Genomic DNA, 24516 nt, shown 5'->3' with positions numbered 1-24516 from the left:
GTCATTTTAAAAAAATCCCTTAACCTTGGGTATGTTCCCATTACTCTCCCTTCTTAGGAGAGTAATCCCTTACTCTCCTTTCTTTCCCTTCCAGATTTTCAGAAATGTTGACCTCTCATTTGCTGCTCAACTGACTGCAGTGCCCCTGCCCAAGATCTTCAGGTTTCTCCCATGACATTTGACAGAGTCCATGAGTCTCTCCTTAAAATGTCCTCTGTTCTTTCTAGGACACCGCTGCCTCTTTATCCACCCTCTCCTCTGGCTGGCTGCACTCAGGCTTTTGCTGGTTCCCTGCTTCTGCTTCTTTATAAATGCAGATGTTCTCCGGACCCACTCCCATTTTGTCCTCCCATGGCTTCTAATCCCACCTGTGTGCTAATGACGTGCAGCCAAATCCTGGTCTCTGCCAAAAACTCAATTCTGCGCCTGAGGCCCTTTAGGCATCACGATGGGCTTGTCCTAAAGACACCTCCCTTCAACTTCCCATCTTCTCCTTAACACCCTCCTGCCTTCCTCAATGTCCTATCACAGGGAGGGAAGAAACCATTATGCTGTGTGCCAACTCAGACCCTTGGAATTCGTACTGCACTCTCACTTTTCCCTTAGGAGTTAATCACAAAGCGCTCTTAATCCTACCTCCTAAATACCTTTAGAATTGAACCCCTCTCTACAGTCTTACTAACTTAGTTACTAGGGTCAACACATCATCATTTATTAGCTAGACCGTGCAATAGCCACGTTTTCAGCTTTCCTCCAAACACAGTTCCACCCTCTGCACCACGCCTCGGGTAATACAACACACACACATGCTTGTGTCCCTCTGTGCTCTAACTTTTCAGATGAATGCTGAATGCCATGTGTGAACTGAGAACTCCTTTGCAGTGTTGATAGGGCCATTTGTGACTGGGCCCAACCTGTCTTCTCTATGTGTGAATCTCCCGTGTCTTGCTCAGCAGTTCGTGCCATTGCATGTGTTCTCTCTACCCAAATGCTCCCCTCATCCCCACCAATCCATGGCTTGTTTGCCTGGAAAACTAATACTCATGTCTAGCCCAGATGCTCTCTTTTCTCTTACATCTTTGAATTTCACTGGAGTTAGATGCTCCTTTTCCTGCAGTCCTCCAAGTAAAGAGTTACTTTTTTTTTTTTTTTTTTTTTTGAGACGGAGTCTTGCTCTGTCGCCCAGGCTGGAATGCAGTGGCGCAATCTCAGCTCACTGCAAGCTCCGCCTCCCGGGTTCACGCCATTCTCCTGCCTCAGCCTCCCAAGTAGCTGGGACTACAGGCGCCTGCTACCATGCTCGGCTGATTTTTGTATTTTTGTAGATGGGGTTTCACCATGTTGGCCAGGATGGTCTCGACCCCATGACCTCATGATCTGCCTGCCTCGGCCTCTCAAAGTGCTGAGATTCCAGGCGTGAGCCACTGCACCCAGCCAACCATTACTTTTTTACAGTTTGTATTTCTCTCTCCTGAGTCTCTAAGTTCCTTGAGGGTACTGGTCCCTATCATTTCGTGAACCTGAGTTTTTCTCATCTCAGGGCCTTTATATTTTCTCTTCCCTTCACCTGGACATCATGTCCCTCTATTCCTATTATATCCTTGGAGAGGCTTTCCTTGATCTTCCATGGAATACAGAAATCTCTGTCCCTTCTTTTCCCTTCCCCTTTTAAAACTGTTCCTTCATACTGCTGCTTTGATGGAGATGTGCATGTGTTGTTGCTGTTATTGTTGTCGACTGGCTCCCCACTAGAATGCCAGGCCCATTTGTCTGTCTCCTTTGTTCACTCTTTGGTGGTCCATGGCCTAGCACTTAGTAGGCCCTCAATGGATCTTTAGATGAATGGTTGAATTATATCCTTTTCAACTAACAGTGCCTGGCACTGAGTAAGCACTCAGTAAAGTTTTATTAAAATAGGAAATACAGAGTATACCTTGAACCATGGTTAAATAAGTTCCCATTGCCTGAACTTGCCACACTGAAGAGACCGTTGGCTTCCTGGAAAAGAGAAGCAAGACAGCTGGAAAACAAATAAAAATGACTGGCTAGTGGCAAAGTCCGTTCTCATCAGAATTCTAGTTCAGTTATTCAGTTCAAATTTTTGGCAAGTGATGCAGATTCTTTTTCAGAAAATGTTGATTGATTGCACAGTTGTACCCACTTCATTTGCAAACCTTCATTATCTCTTTTTCCTTTCCTCCCTCTGTCTGCATTTAGAAGGGGAGGAGCAGTATATAATTCCACAAGGCAGTTTTTGTGAATAAACCAACTAACTGGCTGCTGCTTTCAGTCCCACAGTCTCCTCACAGAATACAAGTATCTGACTTAGTTGTGCATTCTTTCTTGACTGGATCTCCTTGCATTCATTCATTTGAGTATTCATTTGATTACTTACTCATTCACTCAGTGAATCAGTTGTTCAGTCCCACTGATGACACAGGGCATCTGTGGGTGCTTGGCTCTTGTCTAAAGCAAGAGTTCTTGACTTGGGGTCTATGGCTGTGTTTCAGAAGCTCTCTGGAATTTTTGTAATTGCATATGCAAAATTTTATGTTTGAATATTATCTTATGAAGAGGGTTTGTTTAAACAGCCCTGTTATTCAAAGAAAGAAACATATTAAGAACCTCTAATAGAGAAAGGCTTGAACTCAGCCTTGAGTCTAAATAACAGGTCTTCAAGTTAAGTGTTTTTTTTCTTAATTCATTGTATGGTAGTGATAAGTATGAGAATACTGCTTAGATATGTTCTTGATTCTAGGTCTGACAGTCTTATAAGCCTGTTTACTAATCTGCACCCTCCAAATTGTTCTCATCTTTCTTACTTATTTTCTAACTTTCCCTGAATCATAGCCTCTGTAGGTATCCAACAGTCAGGCAGCAAGGGTGATGCAGACCTTGATCAGCTAACATAAGTAAGACCTAGCTCCTGCGTAGTTACCATTGAAAACTGTGTGGGCTTTTGTTTATGTGAAATTAGAGGGAAGATGGTGGGGTTGTAAGAGCTGATTTCAGTTTGCAGTGGTGGTGGCTATGTACATTTATCTCATCAAGTTATGTCTGAGGCATTCAGCATCTTAAAACGAATGCCAATTACTGCTGGAATAGGGCATGAGTGAATCCTTCAAAAGAAAATTCAGTGGGCAGTTGCTGACACTCAGTGAATTGCTGGCTCTTTGCCCAAGTGTGTGTGAAATGTTTGCACTGGTTTGAGGCCCTGATTGCAGTTGGCTCGCAGGGTTTGTGGTGACACTATAGATTTGATAGCACACTGTAGGAAAGGCAGGAGCTGGTGACAACATACAGGGGAAAAAATTTCTAATATTCCTGTTAAAATTGGGATAAAGATAGTTGTTGAGAAAAGTCATCTTTGGCCCAGCCTCTGCTTTTCACAACAAAGAGGAGAGAGCTGACATGTGCCGAGCGCCCCTGTGGGCTGGGCACTGTGCTCTAGAGTGTTCGCTCATTCACAAGTATTTATTGTGTGCCTTCTGCGTTCTGGGCCCAATTCTAAATGCTGGGTTTCGGCAAAGCACAAAATGAGTCCTCTGGCTTGGAAAGGTAACATGCTAGTGGGAGAGACAACACTATGCAAATAAGCTGCAGGAGAGCAAATTAAATCAGGGCGGGGCATGTCACATGTTCTCACAACTGCTGTAAGAGGCCTTAACCCTTTTGACAGAATGAGAAATTGAGGTCCGTGGAACCTAATTTGTCTAAGACCACCCAGCTAATTAGAGAAAAATGGAGGATTTAAAAATTGGTCTGCCTGACTCCAGAACCCCAATCCTTTCCTGTGTGCACAGTTGTCTCCCCATCATGTGACCCCTCCCATTGAGGTCCTTCTCCCAGCAGAGAGGACAAGCACATCCTGGAAATGTATCAGATATTCTACAGTAAGTGACTTGAATCACAGAAGTGCCCTTCAGAACACGCTGGCTGGTGACTCGGTTGCCCAGCACGGTGCCAAGCCAGATGCTGTGATACAGGTGTACATGTCAGGGTTTTCATCTAAGCAGTGGTGTTTAGGTGGAGGGGGAGAGAGAATTGTAAAGTTGAGGTTTTTGGACAGTGCCAAATGAACATTGGTTTACCGGTTGTAATTATGCGACTGTTACGCAGTATTGAGCCCCAAGAAGGCACTGTGGAGTGGGGTCCCAGTCCCTCAAGTTTCTAAGAATATGACAGTCCATCATTGTTGCAGCTTAAGAGAAAGCAAGTTGGCATGGGCAGGATGATGCACCTGTAACATGCATGTGTAGCTATGTTAACATGCTTTTGCCCTTGCCTTCGTGTCTCATCAGTAGATCCCAGGGTCCTGGCCATGATAGTGCACTGTTCATGTAATTTCACTCCATACTTCTGTTCTGGCAGTACCTTACTCTGAGGCCTTCCCTGACTCCACCTTTCCCTACCTCCATCCTGAGTTGAGAGATGTACTTTTATTGAATATTGTTCATTTGCTTATATGTCAGTGTCCCAATAGACTCTGATCATCTGGAGGGTTAGGAGGTGCCTTTTCATTTTTATATTCCCTGACACAGTGTCCAGCACAGATAGAGGCTCAACAAATAGTTCCCATGGATACTTTTAGCTTTCTTCTGCCAATGTATCTATAAGTGGAAATAGGAGCCTGGCTTATATCCCTAGCACTTTGATCAATGGGGTTAATACCTTCCGTATTATAAGGCCTCACTACATTTTGGATGAATAAATGTAATTCCATAGCTTGAGACTGTTGAGCTTTGGAAATTGATCGGAGTGACTTTTCAATAGCAGGTGCTGTTATAAGCAGAGTCTTGTGTCCCTTGGGCCAATACCCCACTGCTTCACAGAACTCTTTATGTTGACTCTTCTTTTGGCAGGAAACAAGTTACTGAGCATGATGCCAAGCATTGATGCGGCCCAAAAGCTAAAGAGAGACAGTGAGAGAGAGAGAAAGAGAGAGAGAGAGAGAGGATGACTGAATATATGAATGGAGGAACAGGAGAGAGAAGAGGGAGAAGGCAAGAGACCTTGTGTTCTTTCTCCCACAGAAACACAAACTGTTTCCTGCAGAATCAACGTTAGCTCCCTGTTGTATCAGTGGCCTACGAAGGAGTAGAGGGTGAATGGAGCATTAGACTGGAAGTAATAAGGTTGTGCCTGACTTACCTTAGTATTTGTAGCAGATGTTACAAATGTCATAACACGAAGCTTTGGGATCTGACTGAAAACTAAAAAATCGAGATACCAGATGTGGACGTCTTCCTTTTACCAGCAAGTGCAACTGACACTGCACAATTTCAGTGGTAATCTCCACCCCCTTCCTACTGGGTGGAATCATGCCATAACTGTTTGCTTGCTGCTGAGGTCAGAGGAGGTAACAGCAGTAAAGCGGCACTCGTTGGAAAGGCTTTTAAGACAGTTTGCAAAATGAAAGTGTAATCATCCTTTCCTCCCTCGAGGGAGTGTACCAAATGTAACCCTCATTAAAAATTTAACTGCTCAAAAAAAAAAAAATTAAGTGTATTTGTAGGGAAGATAATTTCTACCAATGAGAAGTCAAGTATTAAACTTTGCGAAGTTAGTGCTGTATTCACATCCCAAATTTGATATGTTCTCTTTGTCCCTCCCTTTGAGAGCCGTTATCACAGAGCTCACGGTGTCTTTCTGTGAACTGTGGGCTTAATTCATGAGAGACACATGGTATCCCTGCCTGACATATGTACAGTAGGTGTTTTGTAGAGGAAAGTGTTCACTGGAAGAAGAAGAATTTAAACAACAACAGAAGCAGTTCAAAGCTAGAACCTGCAGATTGTACTCAGAAAGCAGGGCACCTTCTTACATCAGGAATGTGTTCGGACTTGGAGCCTGGACAGGGATCTGTGCTGCCCGCTCTGCATGGCCCACTGGCCTCCTCTTACACACAGGTCTGCCTCACCCAGTGGACTGGATCTTTGTCAGCTTCACATCCGGAGTCCCCACAAAGTGCCTGCCTCAGCCTGAGGCTCAGTACCTATTTGCCACCATAGCCCTGACACCAGAAGAAATTAGTTTCTGTCTTCTTGGTCTGTTCATGTTAGATTAAAAATCAAGACTCGCTAGCCCTCAAAGGTCCTCCTATTCTATATTCTTTATTCTGAAGTCACGTTATTAACTGTCTCACTCCCCCAACTTCCCCAAATTGGGTGGTGGGAGCAGCAGGGAGGTGGTGGATACACCCCAGCATACTCCATATCTCTGCTGGGAATCTAAAGATAGGAATTAGTTTTGGGGATGATCTAATTTTTTACCTTTTATTTGTTTTGTAAAGAAAAAGAGGAAATTTTCATTTCTTTCACTGTGTAAAGGGAATTAAATAGTTAACTTTAAGCTTTACATCCAAAATCAATCCCTGTGACATCAAGTGGTTGAACCCAATAAATACTTAGGAAAGCCTTGGATGTTTTTTAAGTTGTTAAGGACTAAAGTACAAAAAAAAAAAAAAAAAAAAAGTACTCTCTCTTTTATAGTCATTGTTCTTCTGGAATAATTAAGTAAAATTGGAATGGTTGTATAATAACTACCATTTTTTTTAAATTAGAAAGAGCACGTTTGGAGTCTCAGGTATGTCGGGGATGTCCTCTTCTTTTAGGCCAGTCCACTCCTCAGGACCCCTTGCCTCTCTTGAGGATTTCCCTCATGTACCCCACTCCCCACGCTTCAGCCCAGGCTGTGGATCATGCCTGCATTTTCCTGAGGTTCTGTCCTCCAAGACGTTGACTGTCAGATGTTGACCTCATTCCCTCAAGTGCTGTCACTCCAAACAGCAGCTTAACCCACTGCCTTAAGGATCTCATTGTCAAGGGGAAGTGGGGTTCTCTCTTGAAGAATGTTAATTACCCCATATGTAGACCGTGTGAGGGACATACAGTAGTTCCTATAGTAACTACCAGATTGTTGGAGAAAGGCCGTTTACCCCTTTTCTAGCTACAGAAGGAGAAATATCTGCCTAGGAATTCTCATTTCCCTCAATGGAAAAGAAAGGTGGGTGGGCAAAGTGAACCTTTAAAATGGAAACTTTGTACTAAGAGGTCCCTGTAATTTTTGCTGACCAAATATACAAAAACATTTTCAAGACTTACTACAGTGATATTTGGTTGCTATTTCACATTTAGAGGACTATGCCATTTTAGTGTAGAAAATGATAAACGGTGGCTCAAGCCTGTAATCGTAGCACTTTGGGAGGCCGAGACGGGTGGATCACGAGGTCAGGAGATCGAGACCATCCTGGCTAACATGGTGAAACCCCGTCTCTACTAAAAAATACAAAAAACTCGCCGGGCGATGTGGCGGGCGCCTGTAGTCCCAGCTACTCGGGAGGCTGAGGCAGGAGAATGGCTGAACCCGGGAGGCGGAGCTTGCAGTGAGCTGAGATCCGGCCACTGCACTCCAGCCTGGGCGACAGAGTGAGACTCCGTCTCAAAAAAAAAAAAAAAAAATCATATGAATACTATTTAATTCTCAAGAAGATGAGAAGTGCATAGTAAACACTCCCTTGACTAAACAGATCAATTAGACATTGTATGTTTTCCCCTTAGTTCTTTAATAGTTGAAGCAATATAAATATACTTCTTTAAGAAAAGCAGACATGGTTTTTTTCCCCCAAAAGCAGTTCATTTATAAGTATTAAAACTTACACAGTCACATGGTCCCTAATTATTTTACCTAATGCAGTCAACCCATACTTAAATGGTGGAAGATATTTAAATATGTATTACATCAAAAAATTTTGGATCACCATAAGACTTCTTAAAGTTTCAATTGCATTGGATTAAGTATTCTTTTTTGTCTAAATTGGTGGTCTAACATGTTAGTAGGTCTAAGGAATTATGAAGATAGATTTTTTGTTTTTAAAAATCCCCTAAATAGGAATTTAAAAATAAACCCAAAGTGTACTACTCCTGAATACATGAGGGGTTTTTTTCTAGTATTTATTTATCAAATATGTGATTAATCATGTGCCCAATTAACAATGCGTGTCCCTATTTCTCTTCTACAGTCATCATTTATCCTATATTTTAATAGTAGACACTAATCTTGATGAAAGTACACTGAAAAAGCAGTTATTCTTTGTTTTCATATATATATGAAAACAAATAACAGAGCATCATATATATATATAGAGATATTGCGTGAAATGATATTGCATGAAAACTTCACATACAATGCTTTCAACAACAGAATTTCAGTTGTCATATAGCTATATGGGTTTAGCTGGTACCCAGTGTTACTTCAGTTTCTTCTCCAAACCTGAAAATCTACCCGTGTCTAAGGCATGCACAAACACTGAGGAGTTTTGTATTGAAAGAATACAATTTGTGAACATGGACCTCACAGAAGGCAGAGTGGTGAGAGCCAGTTTCGGAATAAAGACTTAGCTTATATTACATGCAAACTGAGAAATTTTAATTTTGATAGGGAAACAGATACACACATTCATACATACCTCCTGAACTTCTGGGGCTCCTGGGAAAACCCTCCCTGGCTTCTTTGGCCCTACAGTGAGGAAGGCTAATTGAGATTCTTCAAGGGAAATCCCTTTCCTTTTCTTTATTGCCATGGAAAGATGCATTAAGCATTCTATATTCCATTCTTTCTCAGCTCCTGACTTTGCTCAGCCAAAGCTCAGGGAGTCAATGTCCAGGGATTCCATTAAGCACGCCCTTTAGTGCTCCCTTCCCCCAGGCTCGGTGTGGGAACAGATCCTTGCCCCTTAGATGAAGGATTCGGAGGGTAGCTCTCAGGAGTAACTGGACATGAAGCCTGCCTTTTTGCCAGGCGTTCCTGAGATACTACCTGCCGAACTTTAAGACTAACGCAGTAAGGTGGATGCCTTACTGCCCTCCACCTTATGGGGGAGGATAAGAAACATTATCTTGTTCTCCAAACAAGATACCTCTGAAACAATCTTTCCTATCCACCAGTGGCTGCCTTGGCCTAATAAAACAATCCATTGGAAACCCTGCCTCGCAGTGTCATACTGCTCTTCACTTCAGAATACCTTCGTCAAGGGATCCCTCCAATAGCAAGCCCCTCTGTGGCTCTCTGCCTGTGGTCCACCTTCCCATTGTGAACCCTGCTGGCGAGGAGCTGGGGTTATGAAGGGAAAGGGCAGGGCACAAGGCAAGTCGGGCTCGTGACTTTTCCCCTTTCATTATGTGTGTCCACCGAGCTGTCCTGCTTCTGTTTTGTAATGGGTTCTTCCATGGCAAGCTGACCTTTCGGCTGAATAGGTCAAACTCCCACTGAGCGCTAATCCTCAGCCCTCCTCACGTGAGTACCTCCCCTGAGGTGAGGAGCACCGGTTAGGAATATGACTGGGAGGGCCTGGTGTATTCCCCAAAGAAGGGTTGCCTTTTACTGCACTGAATTAATTCTCAAAGACCACCGTGTGAGGTTATGCTGAAGGATCCAGATTAGAACTTTTCTGCTGACATTGTGGAGGGGCAAAACTAATTTTTCAGATACGTGTTTTAGACTGTGGTTCTCCTGTGTATCTTCTCCTTTTTAATGAGAGAAAGGCCAAATGCACCGTCTTAGTGATTCATCAGATCATTTTGGATTTCTGAGACAATCAGAATTTTCCTAGTTGATTTTTTAAAAAATGAATAAACCCTTCTCCGTATATTTCTCTTCCATTTAAAGTCTCTTAAAACTCTAGGTGTTTTATTTTTAACCCTTGTAAAACATGAAATAGTAGAGTTGTGGTGTGTGTTGATAATTATATACCAGACCTAGTTTTGTTTTAAATGTCATTAAAAATGTTTTGGACTATTTATTAGGTTTTGTAACACTAGTTACCTTATACTAGCTAGAAATTTTCAACATCAAGTAGGCATTTAGCACATGTTGAATTGAATTTTAAGTTGAATTCCTATGGCTTGGGCTTTCTGTTTTATACTAGTTTGTATACGCTGTTCAACTCCTGTAGCTCCTCTGTCTCACTCTCAGTGAGCTGGTAACAATCTTCACAGACAAATGGTTGCACATTCCATTTATTTAGCCCGTGTGTGTGTGTGTGTGTGTGTGTGTGTGTGTGTGTGTGTATAGGTTAATTTTTTTAAGTGTTCTTTAAATTTCAGAAAATAGTCTTTTAGTTGAACAAACACATAAGTGAAATATGTCAGTAGATCAGTTGAAACAGTGATCCATTCCGCAATAATAAGTGTAAGTATGTCTGGGCTACCAGATGGTTTTAGTCACTGTCAATTTCCAAAATACAGAAGTCTGAGAGAGCTCCATAAACAATGTATTACTTTTTTGAGGATGACAGATCCCATTGAGGAAATGCTCCTTTAGTTTTTTTTAGATCATTAGTGATACTCTATAAACATAATGAGATTAACACGGAGAAACAAAGTACCTGTGTTTGCAGTATTCTTGAGTTATCAGATTATTGTCTCAGTTCTCAAAATGCCAAATGTGATAGGATAAGTGCAAGATAAAAAGTACATATTTAACATCTATTCAGTTAGCATTAATGCTCAAGTTAAAGCTGGGCTCCTACCAGGGGCATAATGGGCTCCTGTTTAACATATTTATGTTGGTTGTAAAATTAGGAACTGTCATTACAGCCCACATCACCTGCGTAAGTGCAAAACATATAAATCAAGAGAAGTTCCAGTGACATAAAAATGCCATTGAATAGAATAGCATGAAACTACTTGCAAGATACTTGTATATTATGCTAGCGTGTATGGGGGTGCACACTCAGATTTCTAGGGGGTTTGGAGAACAAAGAATAACTATACAGATAGAACTCATGGATGAAGACATTTCCTCAGAGCACAGCCTGAACCCTAGTGGAGAAACGGCAGGAAAAGAAAGGCCATCAATAGCCAGACTTGAATAAACCCCCACACAGCCCCACAGAAGACAACAGCCTCTATGCTTTCAGAAGGCATTTGAGCAGCTTTATGTTGTTACTGGAGCTTTCATCTTGGGCCTCCTAAGTAAGTGAACTTTTCTGTGATGTTTTAGGGTTCCTTATAATCTGGTGGCTGTTATTCCCTTGGCCCCCTCGTAATCCAGTTCTTTGTAGAATGATTTCTGTTATCTAAAATTAGGCCTTTTTTTTTTTTTTTTTTTTTTTTTTTTTGGTGAGGTGCAGTGATTTATTTTGAACTTTGTAATTGGAGGCCCTGACGTGCCCCCCCGCAATTATGAGCTATTAATAAGGAGCTTTCTGAATCCTAATTACTGCCTCAAAAACAGAGTGGACACTTGAGAAGTTTTTCAACTCCCCCGCTTCTCCCTCCCAAAAGCCACCCACCCCCATAATCTAAAAAAAAAAAAAAGGCTGCAGATTTTATTCATGTGGGATCATTCACACCAAGCTACCATAATGTGCAATTAACACTCTAGAAACTGAAAACAGTATTCAGCAAGACAGCTGCATTATCAAAAATGCCAAAGGAGTTTTGAAGGGAGTAATGTGCACGTTAGAATAGGAAATTAATCAGAAATGTGCACACCCACATACACACAGTAGTACTGTCTTAAGTATATCTGAATATTAAAATTGTAAAAACCCTATGTCTATATTTATAATAAAGATTAATCTCAGCATAGTAAACTGATTTTTCTGTTTTAAGATTTTTAGTTGTGTGTTTTGCTTCTGAAGCAAATGAGGAGGCTGGAGTAGAGATCTCTAAGATCCCTTCCAGCTGGAATATTCTTTTGATAATAATCACTCTTCAATTATATTTTATAAATTTTCCCATTGAAAAAAATGCGTCTGTTATTTTTCTCTTGTCAGTAATAATGATACTTAACACACACGCATTTTCACAGTGCCTTGCAGACATTGCAGACACAAACTCACATTTGCAGGGGTGAACTCCCTACTTTGCATAGCACAATAATCACAAGTGCATTTATATTATAATCCCTACTAAGCTATGGAGCCAACTGACCAACTTAGTAACTGAAATGCAACAGAATTATCCCAGCAGTATTTCACTGGAATTTTCTTGTCAACTAGTTGAAAGTGTTTCTGAAAGTAAGAAAGCAGGGATTTTGATTTTATTTTCAATTAGTAGTATCTGGGCTTGAGAGAGCAGAGGTTTGTAATAAAATTTTCAAGAAAAGCAGGAAGATATGGGGAATTTACTTGTTAGAAATATAGCAAGCATCTGAATCTTTTCTTTCATAAATCAGTGTAAAGAGAATGGATTTTTTATGATGTCCTCACTTCTGATTTCTGTATGTTACTTCCCCTTTTGTCTATAAATTTGTTCTGACCACAACGCATCCCTGGAGTCTCCCTGAATCTGCTGTGATTCTGGGGGCTGCTTGATCTGTGAATAGTTCATTGTTCAATTATACTCCATTAAATTAAAAAGAAAGAAAGAAAGAAAAAATAGGCAGAAGAACAGGTTTAAAACAAATTGGCACCCCACGTTAAAAAAAAAAAAAACATAAACAGATGACACTCAATTCTGAATCCCGCAGTTATTATGCATTAAACCCCCTTTTGTTAAGGATTATGAGGACTCCTTGTGTGGTAGGCATCTGCAGGCAAAGCGTGTGAAGCTTGCCTGGAAGAGGATTGAGTCTTAGTGAGAAAACAGGAGTGTTCGGGAACTCCAGATAAGAAACTGTCACTGTCCTGGTGAGGCACATGCTGGCCAAGGATCTACCTGGGCTTCTTGTCAGTCCTATAGGAATAGTTCCACATGAATATGCAGTAAATGTGAAATCCAGCCATCTCAGGATGCTTAACACTAGTGCAAATGATCATGAATGAGAATGTCTTATCCAATATGTTGTGCCGATTAAATTGTGATGAAGTTTTTGCATTAGAAAATATAAAAAGTTTCCTGTTTGTTTTTTTTCTAGCCTAGAAGATGTAAGCAGTTTAGTTTTCTCTGGGGGTGGGGTTGGAGGGGAGATAAGGCAGTATGCAGATGCTTAAAAAAAATCAATACCTTAATTTTAAGAAAAACAGTGTACTAATTTATTTTAAAGGAACCTGAACATTGACATGTTTTTATTCCGGTATAGGGAAAACCATCCAAAAGGAAAATGTTTAAAGTCTGAATGTATTTTTTTTTTTTGATGTTTCTAAAAGTCAATATTCTAGGTTGAAAATTCAACCTAGGCTATTTTATGCTTAGACAACTCAGAACTAAAATTAATACTGGGTGGTGGTTCAGATCTCATTGTTATACTAGTCAGTGATGCCATTCAAGAGAAACTAAGCTGAAGGTAGGAATCAGAGCTCCAACTTAATTGTTCTGTTTTCTTTCTTTTTCTTTTAAGTTATAGGTGCACAGCGAAGGAGAAGCCCCAGTGCACTAGCCATTGAAGTATTTGAAGCACATTTGGGAAGTCACATTTTGCAGGTACTTTTAAAACAAAAAGAAATTTGCTTATATTTTACTAAGAAAAAAAACCATATGTTTAGTCTTTTTTTTAAAAAGAAAATTTTTTAAAATGTCAGCTGTATATTTGACTGTTGTGATTTTATCTTGGAATTCCGAAATTCTTATGAGTTTATTTTTTTCTTTTTAGAAAGCCATCCTTTGAGAGAATGTTAATGAGAAAGGGAGGGCAAGTATTATTTGTGCTGAAATAATTTAGATGAATTGCACTATTTAGTTGATGCGCAATGTGTAGTAACTGGCTGTTCCCAGAATGGTTGTGTGCGTGCCGTATTTGTAAGTGGATCTATGTGTGCGTCTTTGGAGCTATATATCGTTTTTGGGAGAGCAAAGTTTCGTTGTGAAAGTACTGTGATTTTTTTTGTGTGTCGCCAAATTTCAGTTCTTTGCTTGAGTTTGTATTTGTGAGTGCTTCCAATCTTAATGTTTGCCTCCCCAAATTAGAAATTTTCTCAGGGTAAAATATAGTATATTTAAAAATACTAGTAAAAGGAGACAAATAATAATTGATTTTGCCAATGAACTTCATGACAAATAAATGTTAAAGGTCGCTAATATGAAACTGTAGTTACTTAGCCCTAGAGAAAATTCATTGCAAACTCATCATCTCACTTACTCAAAACTTTTTTTTTCACTAAGACTTTGCCATCGATTCAACACTTCTGCCTTCAACCATAGAAAACTGTGCCACATTGGTACTGCTCCCAGGATAAATGTTGCCATGGCCACTTTTTTTAATCTGTGAAAGATACGCCTTTTGACATAGAATTGGAGAAGCAGACAAGTTTGGGATATGTAGGCCGCTTACTGTATTTGGAAAAGGTAGCTATGTTTTTCTGAGATAAACTTTGGAGTAAAATAAAAATATACTCCAGATCGCTGTTCATTCAGAGTTTATAAACAGGGCCTTTATGGTGCTTTCATTTTCTAGGTTGTCAAAAGTAATATTAAATTTAGCATATTATCTTTCAACTATGTGCATTAGGAAACTATTATGTGATTCTGCGTTTTAAAAAAAAAAAAAGCTCATAGTCAATCCTGGTGGTTCTCCAAAGCAGTGCCTTTACTGGCAGTTTCAGAATCACCCAACACTTGTTCATAGGATGCATTCTTGGGCCTCGATCTACACCTACTAAATCAGAGTTTATAGGGTAAAGTCCAGGAATTGGTGGTTTTTAACAGTCTTCTGAGATAATTTTGATGTTCCATCAGGTCTGAGATAGCACCTTGAGCATTTGCAAGTTTAAAGCCCTAAGAAGTCTTACTTTATATTTTTGTTTACTCTTATTTCTCATTTATCCATTAATATCTGTTAATATCTCATAGAACTGATGCTTCTTGAAATACACCTTGGGAGTTGCTATTCTATTGTGTACTCAAAATTTTGAATTACCTTTGTTGCAACCTAGGATTAGTTTCAAGGATACAGAAAGGATCATATTTCTTTCTAGGTCTTCAAATTTTTATTTCCTTTTTTCTTGCACATACTTTGTTCAGAATCTCTATTATAGGTTTTGTATGGGCCATGACATATAAATTAGTAGACTCTGATGTGATTCAGGACTATTCCTGTTTCTATTCTGAAGCAGTCAGAAATTGTTACCTAAGACTTAGTCAATGAAAAATTATTCAGAGACTAGTCCTAGATTATTATCTTCTAAATTCTTTCTGGAAATCATGACTCCACAGGACTATGAGTAAGGTGTCTCAGTAACTGCAAGAATTGAAGACTAACACAAACTTAGGAGTTTGAATCAAATGTAAACTCAGTATACATACATAATGTAAAATGGCTCTCCCAAATACTAAATCAACATTATACTTCATTGAGAGGATATAGGATCTAGAATGGGGCTGCAAGCTCATTCCCATTTTGGGTGGGCCACATTCAGACACCACACTGTGGTTGCATCAGCCATCACACCAACCTAGACAGCTGGATGCCATTTGGAGTAGAATAACCAGACTGGTGAGTAAACTAGAAATCATATTACGTGAAGCGTGGCAAAAGGCCTGAGAAAGTTTAGTTTGGAAAACATGACTTAAAAGGGGCATCAATGCCCTCTCTATTTATTTGAAGACTCATTTCCAAAAAAAAAAAAAGGGGGGGGGTTAGATATTTTCTGTGTGGCTTCAGAGTATGAGAAAAAAAGATAAATGGATGAAAATTTAGAATGTTTAAATTATATCCGTACAAGAAAACTCCTAAATAGGGCTGGTCACACTTGGAATATGTTTGAAGCTGTAGACTTTAAGTAGGAATATAGATGACTTGGTAAAGATGCTTTCAAGAAAGGCATCTAAGCATGATTGCACTATGTCATCTTACAATTGCCATAGGAACTAGAACTTTTGGTATAATTTGATTTTAGTACTAATGGTTATGGAGTGGAAGAACTACTACATAGTATTCTAAATTAACTGCTAGAATTATAGGCGAGAAGGGATTGGGAACTAGTAGTAACAAGAAGAGCCTCCCCTAAGCTATCATATTAGTTGTTTTGCCTAACTAGCAGGGAAACTTTTCAGCCCATAAGCCCATGTCTGCACCATGTTCAACAATATCGTAATGTTCAGTAAGGATGAGATGGCTTCTACATTTTGTTTCAGAAGGGTCCATGGTAGAATCTGGCTGATCCATAAAGACTGGAATGAATTCTCTCTTCCCTTTCCTCCTTCTTACTCTTCCTTCACTTGCAAATAGTTGATAAAAACCTGTGGTTAACAAAGTATAGGCATGATCTCCAACCTGACAGTTTATAGTCATTTAACACTCCCCTTCATCCCCCACAATTTTCAAATACTTTGTAAGAATACAGAAGTCACTGTATATGGCTGCTGTCTTTAAATAGCTTACAGCCATTCAGGGAAAGAGGAGCCAGGAGGTTGCATAAAGTGAGAAACATCATACAGGTCAAGTACTTTGGGGCCACAAAAGAACAAGGCTCTGAACAAGGCCATAAAGCACCAAAGAGGACTTTTCAAAGTTGTTGATGGACGAATAGGAGTTTATTAGGCAAAGAAAATGGAAGAATATTCCAACCAAAGGGTACATCAAACACAAAAGCATATAAACAAGTAATGATAAATCTTACTTGGGGACTGTTTAGATGTTTGATATGATGGCTGCTTCCCATATGCAGTGGGACATATAAGAGATGAAGGAAGAGAGATTATAGGAGCCATATTACCAGGAGGTGTGGACTTGATTCTCCATGAGGAGCCCATGGAGAGGGCTTTTATGCAGGAGTGACAGGAGAACAGTTTGGTTTATTTCTGGAGTTATTATCAAAATACAACATCTAGGAAGTCTGAGTTGTAAGACACTGATATAAAGAGACCGTTTAGGAAATTGTTACCAGAGTTCAAGAAAATGAAGATCTTTTGCAAGATAGTACTGTGTGAATGAAGAGGCAGCTATGGAATTGAGATAGAATCATTAGCACGTGGTCAATAATTAGAGGTGAAAGGCTAGAGAATGACAGGATTTAATTATCACCACAAGTTTTCTGGCTTGGCTACTAGCTGTCTGATTCTACTACCTGAGAGAAATCTAGAGGGATGGTCTCTTAAATAGCCAAGTTGATATGAGCTAGGCACTTGGAAACCTAGGTCCTATTTCTGCAGAGTAATTCCCAGGCTAGATCTAGAATTACTGATCACTGGTGTATGGATGAATGATAGTTCACATTAAGAATGGGTTACAGACCTATGGAAATGATGTGGAGCAAAGAGAAGGTTAAGGAGAGCCCACCCTGGGGTATGTCATCATTTAAGAGGCCAGTAGACATGAGAAAGGAATGGACAGAAAGAAAAAGCAAGCCACAGGATTTGATTTTGTTAAAGGAAGGAATATTAATAATGTCAAGGTAGCTGAGGATAAATCCTTTAGTACGGCAAATCCTGAAGAGATGTCATAGGTTTTGTGGATTGAAACAGTTGCCATGTGAGTAAGTGTAGAAGACAGACCTAAAGAACGATAAGAGGTAAAGGAGAAGAATCTGAGTGTTCATGGTAAAGGAAGGGTACAAAATAAGAAGTTATCATCAAGAGAAATTTGTGTTTTTCATGCAGTGAGAGTATGTTTATATGTCTGAGATTTATGGGATCAAGCGCTTTGTTCATATTGGAAAAGAGGTGAAAAACTAACTCTTGGCCAATTATATGCTCTTTAGCAATCTCCTTTAAAAATCAATATCTCGTGGTCATGGCTGTGCTGAGAAAGGATTGGTTTTCATTATTATTAATGGCTAAATGCTATTCTATACTATGGATGTATCATAATTTATGTAACCATTTTCCTGCTATTATTTTGATTACATCTAAAAATTTTCATATCTAATGCAGATACCAATGTGCGTGTATGTGTATAAATGCAAAGAGAAGATAAAATATTGAAAAACATATTTTCTAAAAAGAAAAACCTAGTCTGGATGGATTTCAGCTTAAATATAATGAATTTTTACTGTGTACTAAGTTTCAGGTACTGTGCTAAGTACTCTTCTTATATCATCATTGAGTACTCATGATATAGACCTATGAAATAGGTGCTATGATTATGTGAATCTTAAAATTGAGTAAACTAAGATTCTAAAAACTTAAGTAACTAAAGCTCACATGTCTGTTTAGGTAACAGAGTTGAATTTGAACCCAGGATGGTAACACTAGGGTTATAACACTTTGCAAAAAATGATAAGAGCATTTTAAAAGACAATGGTAATAAGAGGAAACAATTAAGACACTTACAGTTGGAGTAAACAGGCTTCAGTAACTAATTGAATTTGGAAACTAAAGTAGATGTCAGTTCCAAATACCAGTGTGGAGTTCAGAAAATGCCTGTGACTTCACTACCAAAGCTTTCAGGTGCCAAAGCTTTCCTGCTGCCTGTGCCCTAGTGATGTTTCATTGAAGTGCATACTACGTGCCTCTTGGTGTGGAGGATTTGAGAGTAAGGGGTAAGATAGACGCCTTAATTTTTGGTGTGCCCATTATCTGAATGTATATGTAATGTGTCTCTACTGTGCATATCTAATTAGCCATATATTCTCGTAGGGAAAAGAAAGTTTGGTGGGCTCCCTTAAAATTTGACTACTTTTCCACTGACAGGGAGAAAAAAATAAACGTAATGGTGATTTTATCAATGTAAAATCATGTATTACAAAGCCAATTTTCAATACCAGTGTATGTAGGTAGGGCCAAGGCCCCAGCTGTGTATTGTGAAACTCTGGGCCCTCCATTCACAAAGCAGTCTCACCGCTGACTGTGACCAATATTATAGTCTCAGTAAACCTATAGCTATTTCAGGCATGAATCGTAGGACAGCAGCATCTTCTCCAGGAGGGCTGAGGGTTCAAGGGATGTCAGCCTTGCAGTGGCAGGGCTGTGAATCCCAACCCTAGTGGGCCCGAATCAACGCATTCTAGTTCACTAAATTCTTCTCCGATTTTTATAAATTAGATAAAGAATGGGAAGTCAAGGGGTAAAGGTTGGGATTTGTGCATTTCGTAGCAGGCTCAGTGAAAATCCAAGAAACTTGAGGAGATCATTATGTGGGATCTTTCCTGGAAAGTATTCGTGATTAAGTACAAATGTGGTTCCTGCTTTCAGCGTTCTCTTAGGGCATTATATTGTTCCCGCTTCACGACTTCTTTAATATGAAAAAATATGCTTGGTATTTATTGTTACTTTTCCAATATAAGGACCAGATAGGATATTTGTATTTTACCTTATTGAAGTTAACAAAACACAAAATGGTAGCAAATACTATCTTCATAAGTCGTAAAATTAACTACTGGAATGACTTTCCCTTAGGTGCCAGATTTATGAATGGAATGTTTTAATGCTTTAATAATTTTTTACCCTCAGCAGAAAGGTTTAAGTTTCTTTCATTTTGTAAATAATGCTTACATAATTGTTATATAAAGTTGCAATATTGTTTTTGCAAACTCCATAATAATCTGCTTTACTCACCTCACAGGTGTTAAACAAGTTAAACCTAGTACATGGAAATTTTTAAGGTTTATGTTTGTATTCATTGTCAGCATATTATATTGAACTATGTGTGTGTGTGTGTGTGTGTGATACTATGTAAAATACATGTCATTACTAAGAACTATCATGTACTAATAATTGAAGGATAGTCTTTATTCATAACTCATTTTGGATCATTAAAGTAAGTTTTGTGAGTTGGATAAGTATAATAAGTACCAACATGTTTGTACATAACTAATAGAGAAACGCATTTATTATTTAAACTAAGTATTGAGAGAATAAAAAGAACGTTCTGTAAGAAATGCCCTAAATTAAAGTAATGGTAGAAATAGAGTATCCATGTTTCAATTTTGTGCTTGGCCATATTAGGTAAGCCCTCTTGTGTCTATGTCATTGACCCCACATTATTTCTGGCCATAAAGGAATTTTTATATTGCTTTTAGAACATTCAAACCCCAATCTGAAAGAGAATTCCATGAGCATACTCTCAGAGGGGACCGAGTAAGAGCCTCCAAGAACATTCTAAGATTATGACCCCTGAGGTTCTGTGACTGGGAGTAGATCAGAAAAGGCTGGGTAGGATGGTTGCATGATTGCCTGGTCGTCCTCAACGTAAGTGAGGGAATGATTGTTTTTGCAAGGATCATTTATAGTAAAATAACCCTTGTGTCCAGGACACAAATGTGGCCTGTGGTAATAACCTTAGCAGAACAGTTTCGTTAAGGTATATATTTTCTAAAAATGATGGAGAAGAAGGGATCCCATACGTAGTGATTTTCTATTTGTTAGTCAAAGTAATCGAAGATTTGTGTGGATGAGACGGATAATGTTGTCAGCCTCAGTGAGCTGCCAGATTTCGTACATGTGGTTTTTCATTTCCTCAACACCTTTAACTGTGGAATACAGGGTAGAATTACGCCTCAAATAAAAGAAGAACCTGTGTTTTACAGAGGCTGTTAAGGATCAGCTTTAGAAGAAAATCAGGTCAAGATTTACTTTTAAATTTCTGCATTTCTTCTGTTAATCACACTTTGAAGATTGGTAAAGGGCATATCCTAGAATCATGATTAGTTGGTCCAGATAGTCTTTTGGTCCTGCACAGTTGTTGTTAGACAAATGAGAACATATAGATTCTCTAATTACCAGAAGTTTAAAAAAAGAAAATCAGGTTGATGTAATAAAGAAAACAAAACAAATAGTATCTTATTTATATATTTGTTACTGTTTTAGTATTTCTAGCTACAGTGTCTGTGGTCTCTGAGACCCAGCCAACTGTAGAAGACTGAGTAGAAGATTCTCCTGGGGAAAATATACTGGATTTATAGGCAAAAGGAGCTCTTTATAACAATGTTGGGGTGTGTGGGGGGTAGAGAATGCCAAATCTGCTGATAGACACCTTCTTTAATCTCATATGCCAGAAGAAAATGAAAGATTGACTGGTACAGTTCAAACATCTGGGCAAAGGAAAGTGAAAATACCTAAAACAGCTCAAGAGCTAACACAGAGATACAAATTATCATTTATTAAGATGCTGCCTAGCCAAGTCAACATGCCTTTTACATTTGACGGTAGTGTTTTCAAAAGACTTCCGTGAAAGAGTGATACCTTTAAGTCTATTTTCTACTTTATTGATGAGTTAAAATTTCACCCTTATTTTATTGAAATGTGTAAATATACATAAAATGGTCATGTCTAGGAAGTTAAATCTTCTTATTCCTGATGGCTGTTTTTGCTAAAGTGGTATCCTGCTGGACATCAGTGCTAAAGTAAAATAAGATGATTTCAAATAATAGGAGCATTTTGAATTAATTCCTTTAGCTGTGATAGAGGAAGGGGAGAAAGTTGAGTGACCCTGTAGTGTCTCTATGATCCAGAATGGTAAGAAAATGTAAAACTAAATATAGAAAAAGAGAAAGTTAGTGAATATATTTGCATATGCAAATTAGCTTAATTGATACTGCTTGCCTCTACAGGGATTTTTCATTACAAACTGGAGTGCTACATTGTTCAGCTCATATTGAGTAATTTAGTAACTAATGAGACCAGTTTGCACTAATTTGCATATGATAAATGAGCTTAATTGCAGTAAATAACTTGGAGGCATAATTACTTAATTTTCCTGTGTTGCACGGCTTTTAAGTTCACGTATGAACAACTCAAGATAATTTTGCATATTTAAATTAGTTGCTTTTAAATTTTCTTGAACAAAAAAGAGGAACACACCTTATCAATTGAGCTATAAAACAATCAAAAGTAGGGATTGCAGTATTTTTATTTAAAAAGAAAGAATGAAAAAGAAAACTAGAAATTTTACATCTGTTGTTCACCTCTCCTATGCCCTCACCTCAAATAAGATATCAGCATTGGCATTTAAGAAAATGTTTTTAAAATTGAACATTAATTCACAACTTGTATTTGTACGTTGCCTAGGTTTAAACTAAAACATGTATATGAATGAATCATAAGTTTGGGAATAGGGTTTATAAAAGAGATGTGACATGTCCATTATCTAATTTAGCAAACTAACATCAGAGTAGTCAATTGGGTCTACTGGCAATGTGCATTTCATCTAAGTCGCTGAGCTATGATGACATAAGCATCACTCTGACCCTGACATTTATTTTCTATCTAGATTAATGTTTCATAGTTATAGAATTGGTTTCACTGGAGAATCTTATTGTGGTTTGCCAAGGATTATCTCATTGGTCTTCAAATTATCTCAAGAATGCATGTTTTACCAAAATCTCCATTCTCAAAACAGACATACTGGATCACACAGAGGTTGACTGTCAACCATTTTTCCCCTATATTGTACTGCCTTTGGATGTTAATCCTAAGGGGAAAAAGTATAATTTCTTGTTCAAAATTAACTTATTAGGCCATATAAAAATCATATTCATGATTTTGAGGAAATATTATATAGTTGTGAAAAAAGTTTAAAACCTGTTATTTAAACAATTATTACTGCTTTAACTCATTATATATAAACACTGATGGGCACATTAGGGCTATTTCTTTGTCACAATCTGAAAAAATAGCTCATCAAACTTTTCTCTGAAAAGCTCAAATTCTACTAAATTCAGTAGATGCTTTTTTTTCCCAGAGGTGAGCCAGAACAAGTACTAATACCAGTATATTCAAAGTGTAGAATTTGAGTCCTTCATTTAATAGGTTGTCAGGAAATACCTGGTAAATAAAAGAATGAACAAAGAAATCCTACCTGGCAAGGTCACAGTTAACCTCAGAGCCAGGGCCTTGTCTCAGCTCTGTGTTAGCTCAGTTTGTATCCACATTTCCAGACCTGGGAGATATGACAGATTCATTACTGCATGGATTTGGGCATCCAGCCAACTCGAGTTTATATCCCCACTTGCTCATTTATTAACTGTGTGCACTTACAATGGTCTCTTGGCCTCTCTAAGCCTTAGTTTTTTCATCTTTAAAATGGAGAAAATAGTAGTGAAAGTTTTCCTGGCAGGCATATTGTGAGGATTGAACAATATAGTGTACTTGAAAGTGCTTGATACAGAACTTGACATGTAGAACACATTTGAGAAACATCTGCTAGTATTTCTGTTTGTGTGTTGGGTAGTCCAGAATAATGTGCAGGTTTTTAAGAAAAATGCTGATGCTTATCAGGAGCCCTATTACTGCAGGAATATAAGAACATTATCAATAAAATTCTCTCAGGTTCAAAACAGGATAAATATTCTTTATTGAAAACGACATAAGTTGCTTACATTGATGTATCTATTTGATAGTTTGGGTTTAGTTCAGAGTAAAAAATTTAAAATTTGGTGATAACAATGTATTTTTACCTTGAGAATGAAAATCCTCTTAAAAACCAAAGAAGTTGTCGTAATACTCTCATTGGCAACTTAGAAGAAACTGAAAAAGAAAGAGTTTATAAAGGGACTCCAGAATCAAAGTCTCCTTTGGACTAAAGTGTGACATGCCATTACTCTCCTTATCGTACTACATGACCTCCTCAACTTGCTTGGAAAAAAAAAAAAATGAGAATAAACACCCAATCAGAAATCCAGAAGAGCTAGAAGGTAGAACCAGCCATTGACCATTGCTCTAAATTATGCTGGTGAAATGGTTTAATGCACATATGCTTCTCCTTGTGCGTGTTGCACAAAATCCATCATCTGCCAGGCTAAAAAGTGCACCCTTCCATGTCAGGGTCAGAAGGGAGAACTTCTCAGAAGGATGTCCATAATGATGTCTCTATATGGCAGATACATATCCCTGGGGTTTTTTATTTACCTTGCTAACTTTGATTTGCAGAATAAACATATGTCATCGTTCACTGAGAAAGAGTGAGAGAAGTGTGAGGGGACGGAAGCAGTTTGAGGTAACATTTTGGAGGAAAGCCATGGTATTTGGCCACTTGACTGAAACTAGAGCAATAGTAAATGGGGACTTTCTAGTTACAAAATGAATTACCTCAAGTGGCCAGGATCTAGAAAAGTAAAACAGTAATCTGAAAGTACTAAGCTTCAGTTCAGTAAATATTTACTCCGTGCCTAATTTGCATCAGGGACTGCCGAAAATACTGAGATACAGATAATGAGTCATGGTTTTGCCTCTCAGCATTCCCACTATGAGTAGAGAGGAACAATAAGAAAACAGACCGATCCGGCCACTGCACTCCAGCCTGGGCGACAGAGCGAGACTCCGTCTCAAAAAAAAAAAAAAAAAAAGAAAAAGAAAACAGACCAACATAGTTCAATGTAACATAGACTAGTGGCTTTTGGATCACTTATACCTGGATTTGAATCTCTGCACTTGGTTATATGAACTTGGGCAATTTATTTGAACTATCTAAGCCTCAGTTTTCTCAACCCCAAATGGAGATGGTAGCAAGTCTTACCTCAAACAAGGTTAGATGAGATACTACGCATAGATGCCTAGTTTAGATGAGAGACTATACACAGCATTAGCTGAGATATGACACAGACAGCTCAGTGAGCACTCAAGAAAAGTTGGCTGTCACAGAGGCTGAACCCTAGAAGCAACAGGAGGGAATCAGATCACCCAGCCTGGAGCACATCACTTCCTATGATCACACACACACAGTTCATCGCCTTCACTAATCACACCCACACACATATTC

At 38.7% G+C, this 24516-nt stretch overlaps 1 protein-coding gene across 21 annotated transcripts in view; it reads left to right on the top strand.

Annotated features, from left to right (window-relative positions):
- Nucleotides 1–24516, top strand: part of LOC105477952 (neuronal PAS domain protein 3) — an 861371-nt gene that overhangs the window by 408381 nt on the left and 428474 nt on the right. For 16 of the 21 annotated variants that reach the window (XM_071099314.1, XM_071099312.1, XM_071099309.1 and 13 more), the window contains one exon: nt 13285–13367. In XM_071099314.1, coding sequence (XP_070955415.1) covers nt 13285–13367 — 83 coding nt within the window. The remainder of the gene's footprint in view (nt 1–13284; nt 13368–24516) is intronic. The other 5 variants (XM_071099313.1, XM_071099310.1, XM_071099304.1 and 2 more) reach the window with 1 other exon arrangement.

The sequence above is a fragment of the Macaca nemestrina genome, chromosome 7 (assembly GCF_043159975.1).
Source record: "Macaca nemestrina isolate mMacNem1 chromosome 7, mMacNem.hap1, whole genome shotgun sequence".
In the NCBI taxonomy this organism is placed as follows: domain Eukaryota; kingdom Metazoa; phylum Chordata; class Mammalia; order Primates; family Cercopithecidae; genus Macaca; species Macaca nemestrina.
The sequence above is the reverse complement of the archived record's forward strand: the minus strand, read 5'-3'. Positions and strand labels throughout refer to the sequence as shown.